Raw genomic sequence first — 13,023 nt, 5'->3', positions numbered from 1 at the left:
TAACGCCTGACCGTGCGTCATCCCAAATGTAAACCAACTTTACTTTACATTACGCTACATCATATTCCTCCATTTCTCTCAAGCTAGCCCTGAAACTAGCTCACTGTTTGACTAAATGACTGCCTGTATAAATAACTAACATAATCACTAGAAATGTCGCTTATGTTGAAATTTGGCGCTGCTGTTGTCTCCTGCTGCACATTTACACTAGAAATCTCCTCCACCTTTTTCCACCTTCTCCTTTTTGCTTCTTATAAACATGCATTCTTAATGTGAGCTGGCTCACCTTCATAAACCAGAGGTGTAACTTGGCCTGGTGCCACCAGCTGCTTGTCTCCTTGGAGATTGTCAAGTTTATGGCCATACACGTGGCTATAATAGGCTGCACCTATTATTTCTGAAAATGAACAGAATCAGTGACAAAGAACTGATGCACTGGGCTGATATTCTCCATTCATTTGAAACAAAAACTTTAAAAAATCAATAGTAATTGCCAGATACAGCCAATATTTTGGAAATAATTCTCAATATTTTGTCAATGCAAAATTCGTCTCAGTTATGTGGAGAAGAGCGACTTTCAGAGAACCAACGGGGAAGTGCGGCTGGTGATGGAGACTCACAAGGCAACTGTGCTTCTCAAAGGTAGACACTGAATGGAGAAGCTTTGGTTATCCTTGTCCATAATGTTTTGATGTATAGCATATATACACATAGGGAGGACACTCCCACAGACTGTATATATACATGGATATATCTGCTAGCCACGGTGTTCCAAATAGGAAGTGATCATGGGCACACTTCTGACTCCATTGACTGTTTAAACCTGCATAAAACACAAATAAATGTCTATATGATTTTGTGATTTTAAAAACATATTATTAAAAGATGTTTGAAAGCATGTTCTCTTTGGCTGCTGTAGTTCCACAGCTGTGTGAACATCTCATCTCATTGTCTTCACAGAACTCACCCATCTTCTCCAAAGCCTTTGGCCCGCCGCCCTTGGACACAACAGGAGAGCAAAAACATGGATGCAATGTCCCACACAGAGAGGCCTACTTCAGTCACTTCAGGTTCAGAGGAACATTTTGAACACAGTCTAGGCTTTAGCGTACTACACAGCCTACTGTAATTATGTATTTTCTATGACACTATCGAACTCCACCAGTAACCTGAAATTATTTTTAAAAACATTCTGGTTAGTCAAATATTTGAAAAAAAAAAAGGAATCTTATACTTTTAACAATGGAACATTGTAAGCGGAACACGTTTGAATTGTGCCAAACCTAAAACACTGGAAAAAGAGGATCTTCATATTTGTAGAGCACTGTGGGGCCAAAATGCCTCTAATCACAAAACCATGGCGTGTCTTTGTGTTAGCCTCTGATCCAGTCCACCCTGCAGCAAAGGGGGCTCTTACGGGTACTGTCCACTGGAGGGAGTTCTCTCATGGCTGATTGATAAAACATCGGCCTCCAGTACAGTGTACAGTAGACCGAAGAAAGTTCCTAGTTTGTGAAGTTGTGTTCACTGACAATGGCAATAAAAGTCTGATTCGGTCTTCTGATTGAGTCCTCCTGGTAAAGGTGTACGGTTTGGGGCCTCTGGGTGGAGGTCTGCAGCCAGATCCCTCTCATATTTGTATAGATTCTGCCTAAGTCAGAGGCTGATGAAGTAGTTTTCACCTCTGCATGGCGACATTGTGAATTATTAAGTGGGAATTACTGTCTACAGAGCATTTAATATTAGTTTAGCACATGTTTATCTTAAAGCAGCACCATGTAAGTTTTCTGATGGGGGTCCAGGCATTTCTAGACAAGTTCCAACTCTGCAAAAGTGGACCTGCAGTCATAATCTATAGTGTAATGTATTTAAAAAATGCAAGATCGACTAGTTTTAATGTCATACTGTGGAACTTTACAGGTAAATAATTAAATCTCCATGGAGACAAGAACACCAGTTATAAGAAAAGTTAAATGGTCCATCTTTAACAAATACAGTAGCTTTTTGTCAACATGAAGCTTTTTGTTGTTATAATCTGAAAGTAGGAACTGTGACAGGCTTTGAGAATATTTTTTTATTTTTATTTTAAAGGACTTTAAATATTTGTTTATTTTTACGATTATACACGATTATTCACATCACAACCAAACAACAGTAAATTCTTCAATTTTTTTTAAACTGTTTGAATAAAAAGTCAAATTTATGTGACATAAACCACCAAATAATAAAACTTTACATTTAGGTTTACATTTTGAGTATAGAATGAATTTAGATGTCCTATTTTTGCTTCTAACTTATAACAACTAGTGCACAAGTATATTGTGACCTGTATAAAAATATTATTAATTAACCAAATAATCTTAGCATCTATGAGGCAAGGAATTGGCAAGTTTATTTTTACAGCATAATTCATACACAAAGTAATTCAAAGTGCTTTACAGAATAAGAAAGACATTAAAATCACAATACAACAAGTCAAAACATAAATAATCATCAGAAAATTAACATTAAAAGAGAAGAGTGTTGAAAAAAAAACTTTCAGTCATATGCACATCTTCAGGAAGACTGTTCCAGGTTTTAGCTACATAAAACTGGCACAATATTTGATAAACTGCTTCAGTGTGTTGATGGAAACTTTTGATGTTGCAACCTGTAACTGACAGTATTATAGACACTGTGCATTACAAAACCAAGTTAGACTGACAAGTAATGACATGTCTTAACTTCCTGGATCGCTGACTCAAAGCGTGTTGGGTCAAATGGGAATCTCCAAAAGTGCTTTCGTAACACTGGGGATTAGGTGATGACGGAGCTAAAATGTACGCCTTAGGTATTGACTTTTAAGAAACACACAACTAAGATCTAGATTAGAAAAGCAATATATTTTATTTATGTATATACAAGACATATGTACATTTCAGTCAATAAAGACAGAAAAAAGTGCAAAGTCGATGATAGATTCAGGAACCAAAAATGGCTCTTTGGACTTTGAATCTGAATAAATATACAAGAAAAATTAAACATGCTATACAAAATCAGTGAAAATTGAAAAATGTATTTAACGTTTTTTTATGGATGGCTCAACTTTATGTGATAAATGTGTGAACCAAGTTATAGTCCAGTTTTAGCCAGTCAGTTAAGTGTTGTTGTGGTCCATTTTTCAGGCAGGTGCTAAAATACATGCAGAATAGAGCTGTTATTTAAATCCACTGAATAAGAGAAGGCCTATTGCACAAAATGAGTTCAAATATGTTTTTTCCTGCTCAGACGTGTTTTCTGTGTTCTACTTCTCAACACTAATGTTTTGTAGCCCCTTTGACAAGATTCAGATTCAAATGACTTTATTAATCCCAATTCCTTAAAGCTGTTAAAAAGTATTAAGTGGACAACCAAACATTTAACACAAAGTGGAGCAGTTCTGAGCAAAGAAGAGCTCTGAGGTCAGTAAATTTAAAAAGCACTGAGACATAGACCTGTCATGATAATTCACATTTTGAAACATGATATTGCTAGAGAGAAATATCGTGATAAACAATAATATTAAAAGTACTTTTCATGGACACTTTGGCCTTTTTTGTTGCCTTTAAGTGGTAAATAAGTTCACGCTTCACTGTGATTGGCTAAATCCACCTGTCACTCACCCAGAGCCTTACAGAAAATGGCCAATAGGAGAAGTGGGTGGGAAGTGTCTTACAGCTGCATTAAATAAAGACGTACAAAATCCCAATTTCACCAGTAAAGCAGATCATCCTGAGATCATGATTCGATTTTTATCTCCATATCGTCCAGCCCTAATTGTTGTATTATCATGATAGGCTATGTTTCAAGTATCTTATAGAATTGTGAGGAACCATGTTATCCCCAGTTTTAATCTGGCCTAAAGAGGAATTTCTGCGATATCTGGCCCGGTTCTAGCTGTTGTGATGGGCCTGGGTCACCATTGGTTCGGAGGCTGGACCAATCACAGGACAGTATTACGGTTTGAGCAGAGGCCGAGTACATACTTCAACCTATTTTAGCAAAAACACGGACTTGTAAAATTTGCAGAGAGGAGAGCTTTGGGCATTTGTGGATGACAAGGATGTCTGTCCTTTCCACTCAACTGGATTTGGCAAAAGCTTGATTTCTTGGCTTATCCCGCTGTTGTGATGCTTCGCCCAATCAGCTTCAAGTATCATGACATGAGAGCCATTCCAGTGTATTCTTGTCCTTTAGTTACATAAACATCTGAACGGGACTGTTATCTTGGTCAAGAGAACATGGTAGGCCTGTCTAAACTGCCTGTTCATGATGGCGTACAGCACTGGGTTAATACAACTATTTAACCAGGTCAGATTAGCACTGAACATATGGAGCACTTGTGGCGCACGGTTATTTTTGTCCACAATATTTAAAATAATAAAAGGAAAAAAACACAAGACAAAACAAATAAAAACAGTGAAACACATTCTAGTTACTCTTTTGAATTCGCCTCCGTCGTCTGCTGCAGTTGTAGAAGTTGGTTTGGGTTGTGGTTGGGCATCTTGGTTAGGTTTAGGGCAAACTTGATTAGGAACAGCTAAATTTTTGGTTGATTTTTCACCAGGTCGTTCAGATTGGGTAATATTTTCATAATGAGCCACTTCTGAGGTAGAAGTATTAGCTACCCCACTTTCAACGCCACTGTCTGTCCCTGAACTGGAGGACACTGGTTTCTTTTTAGAAGATCTCCGACTTAGCCTGTACTTAAGTAGTGCTTGCGACGCTATCTTTACACGCTTATAAATTAGCAAGTAAAATATGCCAACACAACCAAGGCCGACAAAGAAATAGAAAAATAGCAGAATGGTTGTATATGGCCTTCCTTCGGTCCTATGAAAGCTGCAAGTGCAAACATTTGGTACAAAAACATAAACAGTCCATAGTGGGGCGAAACTAGCGATACCGAGCCCCCAAGCAAAAATCACAAGCAAAACTACCCCATGTTTGGAAAAGACTTTGTCAAACAGTTGTCTTTTTGCCACCAAGAGATATCGTCCGATGGCAAGAAGGCATAGTGTAATGATGGAGACCGAATTGGAGACGAAGAGGAGGAAACCGAACGCCCTGCACCAAGTTGCACCGGTGCGCCAGTGGAGATGTAAGTAGGAATCAACTGATATGGGCTGTAGTATAGTGCAGTACAGGAGGTCTGCCATAGCCAGGTTGACGATGAGGACGTTGAATCGTGTACGGAGTCGAGGGTCCAAGGAGAAGGCGAAAACGGTGAGCAGGTTTCCCAAAGTCCCCGTGATGGTGACAGCACAGCCCCAAACCACAGCGAAGTAACGGTAACCCAGAACAGAAGGGGAGGAGCAGGAGAACGGGTCCGTCTGGTTACTGAAGTTCATACTGGTAGAGCTGGAAGAAAGACATCGAGGAAGTTATCATAGGGTTATTTATTTCTATGGTTTTATCCTTTCTGTTTGTTCATATTTTTGCTCTTACTAGATTTTAGTTTTGTTGCCTGAATGAAGACTAGAGGAGTATTTTATATTTCCATTGTATTTTATATTTGGAAAATGGTTTTGTTTATGAAACGTGGTAGTTTTGTATTAGAGCGGGGAGGGGGATCATCAGCCAAGGACACAATTTTGATTGCATTTGAGTACATTTCATTCAAGTCCAGAATGATATCTCTGTCCCCAGTCCCTTGTAATATTTTTTATATATATGGACCATGTGTGCCCCTGATTGGCTAAACCACCTGTCAATCATCTGAATTCGAGGAGATTTAATTGGTGACCAGGCTCACATCTTTGTACAATATTGTATATAAGAAGTGTGTAAAAAAAGTTACATAGTGCTTCTTTAATACATCATATTGTAACTCAGAAAATGACTTTCAACTTGACCTTGGGTCATTTCCTTATTGTACCAACACAAATGAGTTTAGAACATTTTCCAGCTGTTATTGCAGCAACCCTGGTCCCCTATAGCCCTGACCCTGCTGCCTATAGATTCAAATAAGCTGTTTACACTTGCAAATCGTTTTGGGAAAAAAACAGGCACAGCATATATATATATATATATATATATATATATATATATATATATATATATATATATATATATATATATATATATATATATATATATATATATATATATATATATATATATATATATATATATATATATATATATATATATATATATATATATATATATATATATATATATATATATATATATAGATATAGATATAGATATAGATATATATAGATATATATATAGATATATAGATAGATAGATAGATAGATAGATAGATAAATAGATATAGATATATATAGATATAGATATATAGATATATGTCATATGAGTAATTTTAAAGTTGAGTTGTGCATATAAAAAGAATTTGTACATAAAATGATTTTTTTTTTTTAAAATCTGTATTTACACATTCATATTTGGGATGAACTGAGAGGAAATGACTAGAGACTAGACTGAAAGCCAACCTCTTATTCCAGGAATTTATTCTAGCTAGGCTAGTCAGGATATATTGGTGTTTTATTGGTGTTTTATTGTTCTGTGCCTGTGTATCATATTACCTGTGTCTTTGTTTTTCGTTGACTTTTTATGTGAAGCACTTTGGTCAGCTGAAGTTGTATTTAAATGGGCTTTATAAATAAAAGTGAATAGAATTTATTTTGGATAGTTCCTTGAGATGCGTCATCTCTTTTTGAAGGGGGTCTTTGTTATGACAGTAAAGTGAACATAGAGTTTCATTAGTTAAATAAAGGTGAATATAAGGCAATACAATGCTCTGAGCTGCACTGTGTTTCAGCGGACTGGATTAGTCTGTCAATCCCTTTGTTATTGTTGTAAATAGGTATGAGACAGTAACCTGTGTTAAGGTGTATGGTGGTATTGAAATACTCAATACTTTTTTTGCCCCAAATACCTGTATAGCAAAGTAGGGCATAACCAAGGAACAATATATATCTTAATAAATACATTTTTTGATACGAAATCTCGTGTTTGTGTTAAGCATTATAAAACATGCAACTCCATTGTATCCATGAGGAATTTAGGAATTAGGACCATTTCTGTAGCAGTTATCAATCAAAAACAAAATATTTTATCTTTTGAAAGGGAAAAAGTGAATAATAGCAGTAGTAGTAGTATTAATAGTAGCAGTAGTAATAGTAGTACCATGGTATTAGTAGTAGTTGTTATAGTATTTCTTACCTGTTAAATGCGTCCATCTTATACCCTCTCTCTCAGTGGCCTGTGTGTTGTGTTCTGGTTCTTTTCCTGACAGTAGTATGTCTTTTCGGGTATAGCAGTAATGTTTTGTAGTAGCACTAGCCGCAGTAGTAGGTTATAGTATATGCCCTCTCTCCTAGTCCCTCTTGCGTTGTGGGAAGGTGTGATTCTCTTCCTGACAGTACTATCTGTTTTATGAGCTGTGTATTGCTTCACTCTCTGACGACGGCTCACCCTAATTATGCTTCAGGGATTTCCAGCAATATAGAGAAGTGAGAAAGTTACAAAACAAAAGTTACTTTGTCATTTTCAAAACATTATTCTGATGTGATTTTACATTGTTATGGTATGTTATGATGTTTACAAAGTATCCTGTCCAACACCAGCGCCCAACTAGTAGTTAGCAGTCACTTTTCTGGTGAATTGTCAGCTACAAACTTGTCTCCATGCATGTTATTGCTTCGCCTAGAACCTCCCACATTATGGCATTAAGCATATCTATTTCCATGGAGACAAGCAAACAATGCCACCAGGCCAACTTGCAGTTTGGATCTGTGAATAGACCACCCCGTACACAGTAAAAATACATTTGTTTCAAGGTATTTTTGAGCAGTAAAAATACCTGCAATTAAATAGATGCAATATGGATTAGCTTAATGCCATACTGTGGAACATTCCAGGCAGGACAAGCAGTTATGCCATGCTCCTTTACCTCGTATTTTAGCTGTGCATTCACTATGATGATAATATACTTCATTATTGTAGTAAGTTGAATTTACTTATACAACCTCATGTGAATGGTTAACCTGCAGATTTTAACAAGCTGAGTTGTTTTTAGGTGTGTTCTCTTCAGTTACTTCTTTAGTTTACTTCATTTGTCAAAGGAAGGAAGTTACTTTTGTGGTCTGCTGCATTGGCCATTGTTCCCGTTGGTTACAGCCGACACAACGTCATGAATAACATTATGGTCAGGTCCAGTCCTAGCCTTCAGGGGGCCCTAAGCAGAATTTGCCGTTGGGGCCCTCACCACTTCAGTGCCACAATTTCATATTTGACAAAAGACAGTGCTTTCATCATCTCAATAGCAAGCAGCAGCCACAAGTATAACAGTATCAGGCCGGCCCTGATTATGTTAGTAAAATTACTTCTGTATTGATATGGCTGAGTTTGTCTTATTTTGACTGGATTTGGGCTTAGTTTTTCCTTTGAAATGTTGAAGTTATTTACTGCACTTGTGGTGACTGACACCGTCATTATGAAACAAGTAACTAGGACAAGGACAAAAGTGAAATGCAGGAAGGAAGTGGAAAGTTGTACTTTTACTTTCTATAAACGATTCATATCTTAAAGTTGTTGTTCCTAATCCACTAGTTCATTTCAACCAGTTTGCAGTGGTCTAAGGAGTAAGTTGTTTTTCCTCACTTATCTTATGCAATCCGAGTATCCTAATTATTCCCCGTGATGAGTTTATAAGCACTTTTCTCAATATCCAGAGAACAGAGTGCCATTTAGTCACCACGGTAATGCCATAGATTGTGTAGATAAATGCTAACTTGCTAACCAAATAGGATGTGATTATGGACTGCGCTTCCGGCTCCATCGACTCTGGCTCCAGTTCACTTTACATTGCAAAACCACCCGTCTCTATGTAACTGCTGCAGTGAACTCATTATTTAGGTCATAAAATGTTCTTATTAACCCGCTCTACATGATCCTGGTATTTCTATTTCGCTATTGTGCCGGTAAATCAAGATATGAACATTAATAACAGACAAATCAAGGGACTTCTTTCCCTGAGGTCACTCCTGCTAACGTTAGTAACAGGTTTGATTGACAGCGTTGCTAAGCGCCCGCTCCCTGCTAAACCAGGAATTGGCCCCTATAACGGCAATAGCCTCGATGAGCTTCATTTGACTGGAGCTCGATGCTATGGGTGACATCACACTCCCCACTTCTTTATACAGTCTGTGGTACTGGGCCTTTAATAGGAGTTATATTTTGATATTGCTGGTATTCGCATATTGGGTGTTAGTACATTATAGTTGAGTGGATTCTTTTTTGGAGACTTCTTCTTCTCTGAAATTATGAAGTTGGCTGCTGTAATTGTAGTAACTGAAACTGAGAAGAGAAGTAAAAATTACACTTCTTAAGTATATGTTCTTAAGATATTTTTGTGTATATTGGAATAACTTTTTCCTAGCTGATAGGAAAGTTTATACAGTCTGTGGTACTGGGCCTTTTATAAAGTTCTTCTTTATTATTTTCTTAGATTCATAAGAGTTAGTATTGGAACCCAGTAGTATATGGGCTTGTCACAATAACAGATTCTGAAGTGCAAGTAGAGTAAAATATAGATGATAAACCATAATATTGAAACCAAACCGTAAAGGTAGATTATACCCAAAATGTATTCTAAATTTAAAATATTGTAAAAAATAAATACATAAATAAGTAGCAGAATAAATCTCTTAAGTAGTTAGTTACTTTATATAATGAAGATAGAACAGCTCAAATCTGATTGTAGTACAGAAAAATAACCAACATTTTCCCATTATTAGAAAGAAAAAGTATCCACGATAAATATTGCCCCCCAAAAATAATTGTTCCATAGTATAGTAATAGTATAGTCAATATGGTGACAGGCCTAGTAGTTGTCTTTGTTACGTTTATTATTACATAATTGTGTTAAAAAATCTGTTCATTTCTATGTAATGGCTTTGTACTGAGTTACAATTCTACACCCAGGGACTGAGTAGAGTTTACTTGTTTATAGACCAGAATATATTGAAATATCTTGTCATTGAATATATTGAAATATCTTTTTAACTTTGTGCATGCCCTTATTTGTATTTGTATTTATTCAGTGTGTTTATGTTGCACTTTTTCACCGAAGCAAGTTCCTAGTTTGTGAACTGTGTTCACAGACTATGGCAATAAAAGTCTTCTGATTCTGATTCTGAAATAGCTTGGGAACTTTTTATTTCACCTCAAGCCAGCCACCAAGACAAGGCAGTGGAAATGCAAAGGAGGGCAGACCGTTCCAGGGCCTTTATTGTCACTTTCAGTTTTAATCTTACATTTCATACACTATGGACCCTAGTATGAATTGTAATAAATTAAGACAATCTTTGAACTTCCAAAGCAAAGAAATGATGAATTCTCATAGGGGATTTATTATCCAGAATAGACAACCACAAACCCGTAATGTGTCATTTTGGCTTCAAGTTCCTGTTTTGGGTAAAACCACATCTAGAAGACATCAACATTCTTTTACAACCACTTTTGTAGTTTATTGTCATATATTAGTACATCTGAAAAAGAAAATGAAAAATGAGAAAAATCAGCAAACATGGCTTACAACCAGAGACTGACTGTATATAGAACAGTTTGAATTAACAATAAGGAAGCCCCAACATGTAACATTTGTCAGATTATTTACATTTACAATAGACAACAATAATACATCTGTAGATATTTTTATTGCAGTTAAAGTTTAGGAGTGCTCACACTAGTATTGCTTCAAAGTCCAAAATTTCAGGAAACCATTGCACTTGTCTAAAGCAGAGTCAAATAAACAGAGAAGAGATATGACACGCTACATATAAGTCTTCTGTTTGCATACATTTAGGAGAGGGCAAAATGGCAAAAAAGCATGATGTTTTAATAGTAGCTTTAAACTGTCTTAAAGGGCCCATATTACAATGTTTTCTGATTGAGGTTATAATGTTGGTTCCTCATCACAAACAGACCTGGAGTTGTATTTTGGTTCATTTATACGTTTAACTCACAAACCTGCATATTTACGCTGCATTCTTCTCTCAAACAGAAAACACTCCACCTTGTGATGTCATGTGTCAATACAGGAAGTGAACTGTGATGTTTAACTCCATACATCTTCACTAGACTCATTTAGATAATTTCCACCCTTCAATTGTCAATCACTACTAAACAAAAGGTAAAAGGTAATAACCTCTTCATGACATCACAAGGTGGAACAGAGCATTTTGAACCTTGGAGATGTAGACAAATAATAAAGGGTTACTCAAACATGTGTGAATTAAACAAAACACAACTCCAGGTATGTTTTTAAGGAGGTAACAACATTCTAACATAACCTAAAGCTCACAAGAGTCAATTTTGCATACTATAGGACCTTTAAAAGTGCATTATGTAACTTTTCTACTGGGGCATCTGTCACCTGCTTGTCTCCATGGAGATGTTATTGCTTTTCCCGAAATGATCCTGATCCCTGGAGATAAACAAACTGCCATCAGGCCAAGTTACTGGTCATATCTGTGTCGAGATATGACCCCGTTCACATTCAGAATTCTTTTTTTCAAGGTATTTAGGAGCAATAAAAACATGCATGCAAGTTAGACAAGTTTATACAAATTTATGCTTTACTGTGCAACGTATCCAAACAAAGTACCGGTAATAACACCCCCATGGAGACAAGCAGGTGGTGAACGTCTTACTAGAGACGTTGCATAGTGCACCTTTAAAGTATCATTAATGCTATATTCTTCAATTACGAGTTCATGCTTCACTGTGATTGATTAAATCCACCTGTCACTCACTCAGGGCATGACAGAGGCTGACCAATAGGAGGTGTGGGCGGGACATTGTCTGTGTTTAACATACGGCCACATTAAACAGAAAAGCTGTAAAGCACTACATCATCTTATCTCATATCTGTTATACGGTCAGATAGTAATTAGATTTTTATATTTGTCATTTTGCCCACCCTATATTTAGAGCTGAGGGTCACTTGTCGTCTGCTGAAATGCTGGTGTCTTTATGCCACTGTTTTGACACACTGATTAAAGGGCCCATATTACACTATTTTCTGATCTGTTATAATGTTGTTTCCTCATCACAAACAGACCTGGAGTTGTGTGCGCAGTTTTTTCATTCACATGTTTAACTCACAAACCCTGCATATTTATGCAAGTTCTTCTCTCAATCAGAAAATACTCCACCTCGTGATGTCATGTGGTAATACAGGAAGTGCTCCACTGTGTTTTTAAACTCCATACACCTTCACTAGAATCATTTGGATCATTTCAGCCCTGGAATTGACCATTTCAACTGACCTAAAGGTAAAAGATAGCTGCTAACTTGAAAACTACAACTACATGACATCACAAGGTGGAACAGAGCATTTTGAGCTTTGGAGATGTTACAGACTAATAATAAAGTTACTCACACATGTCTGAATGAAACAAAACACAACTCCAGGTCTGTTTTCGAGGAGGTAACAGCATTATAACATGACTTAAAGCTCAGAAGTGTCAAGTTTGTGTAATAGAGGACCTTTAAGGAGCGATCTGGGAAGATTATAATGAATTAAAAAACCTGTTAACAAATAATGCTATATAGGCTGATGGTAGGGCTGCAAAATATATAGAAAATGTATTTTAATAGTGACTACTGTTATAACATTACAGTCCATGTTACTTTTTAAAATCCAGCCTGTTAGTCTACGTGCTTGTCCCAATGTTGAACTCATTTGTTTTTAGCTTGAGATTCAGCTAAACGTCAACTAGTATCTAACTGTCAATTGGAATGTTCCACGGTATGGTATTAAAGCTATCTCCATGGAGACACCAGCCCATATAACAGGTCAGATCTGTGGAGATACAGTCCCCTGATGTTAAGAATGCATGTTTTTTTTAATAGAAATAAAAACACGTTGAGAAGGAAGTGTGATGTCATACTGAGGAACAATAACATCTCCATGGAGACAAGCAGATGGCCCGTTCACCACAAACATTACATAGTGCAACTTTACTATTT

General features: G+C 36.6%; 1 protein-coding gene across 1 annotated transcript; it reads right to left on the bottom strand.

Annotated features, from left to right (window-relative positions):
- Window positions 1–3,038: 3,038 nt before the first annotated feature.
- gpr84 (G protein-coupled receptor 84) lies at window positions 3,039–7,383 on the bottom strand. Its single transcript, XM_033966166.2, has 2 exons — window positions 7,210–7,383; window positions 3,039–5,379 (listed from the first exon to the last, which is right to left on the bottom strand). The coding sequence occupies exons 1-2, from the start codon at window positions 7,224–7,226 to the stop codon at window positions 4,212–4,214; spliced, it is 1,185 nt and encodes a 394-aa protein (XP_033822057.1). The 5' UTR covers window positions 7,227–7,383; the 3' UTR covers window positions 3,039–4,211.
- Window positions 7,384–13,023: the final 5,640 nt, after the last annotated feature.

Source organism: Periophthalmus magnuspinnatus, chromosome 5 (genome assembly GCF_009829125.3).
Source record: "Periophthalmus magnuspinnatus isolate fPerMag1 chromosome 5, fPerMag1.2.pri, whole genome shotgun sequence".
In the NCBI taxonomy this organism is placed as follows: Eukaryota; Metazoa; Chordata; class Actinopteri; order Gobiiformes; family Gobiidae; genus Periophthalmus; species Periophthalmus magnuspinnatus.
This window is presented reverse-complemented; position numbering and strand designations above follow the sequence as displayed.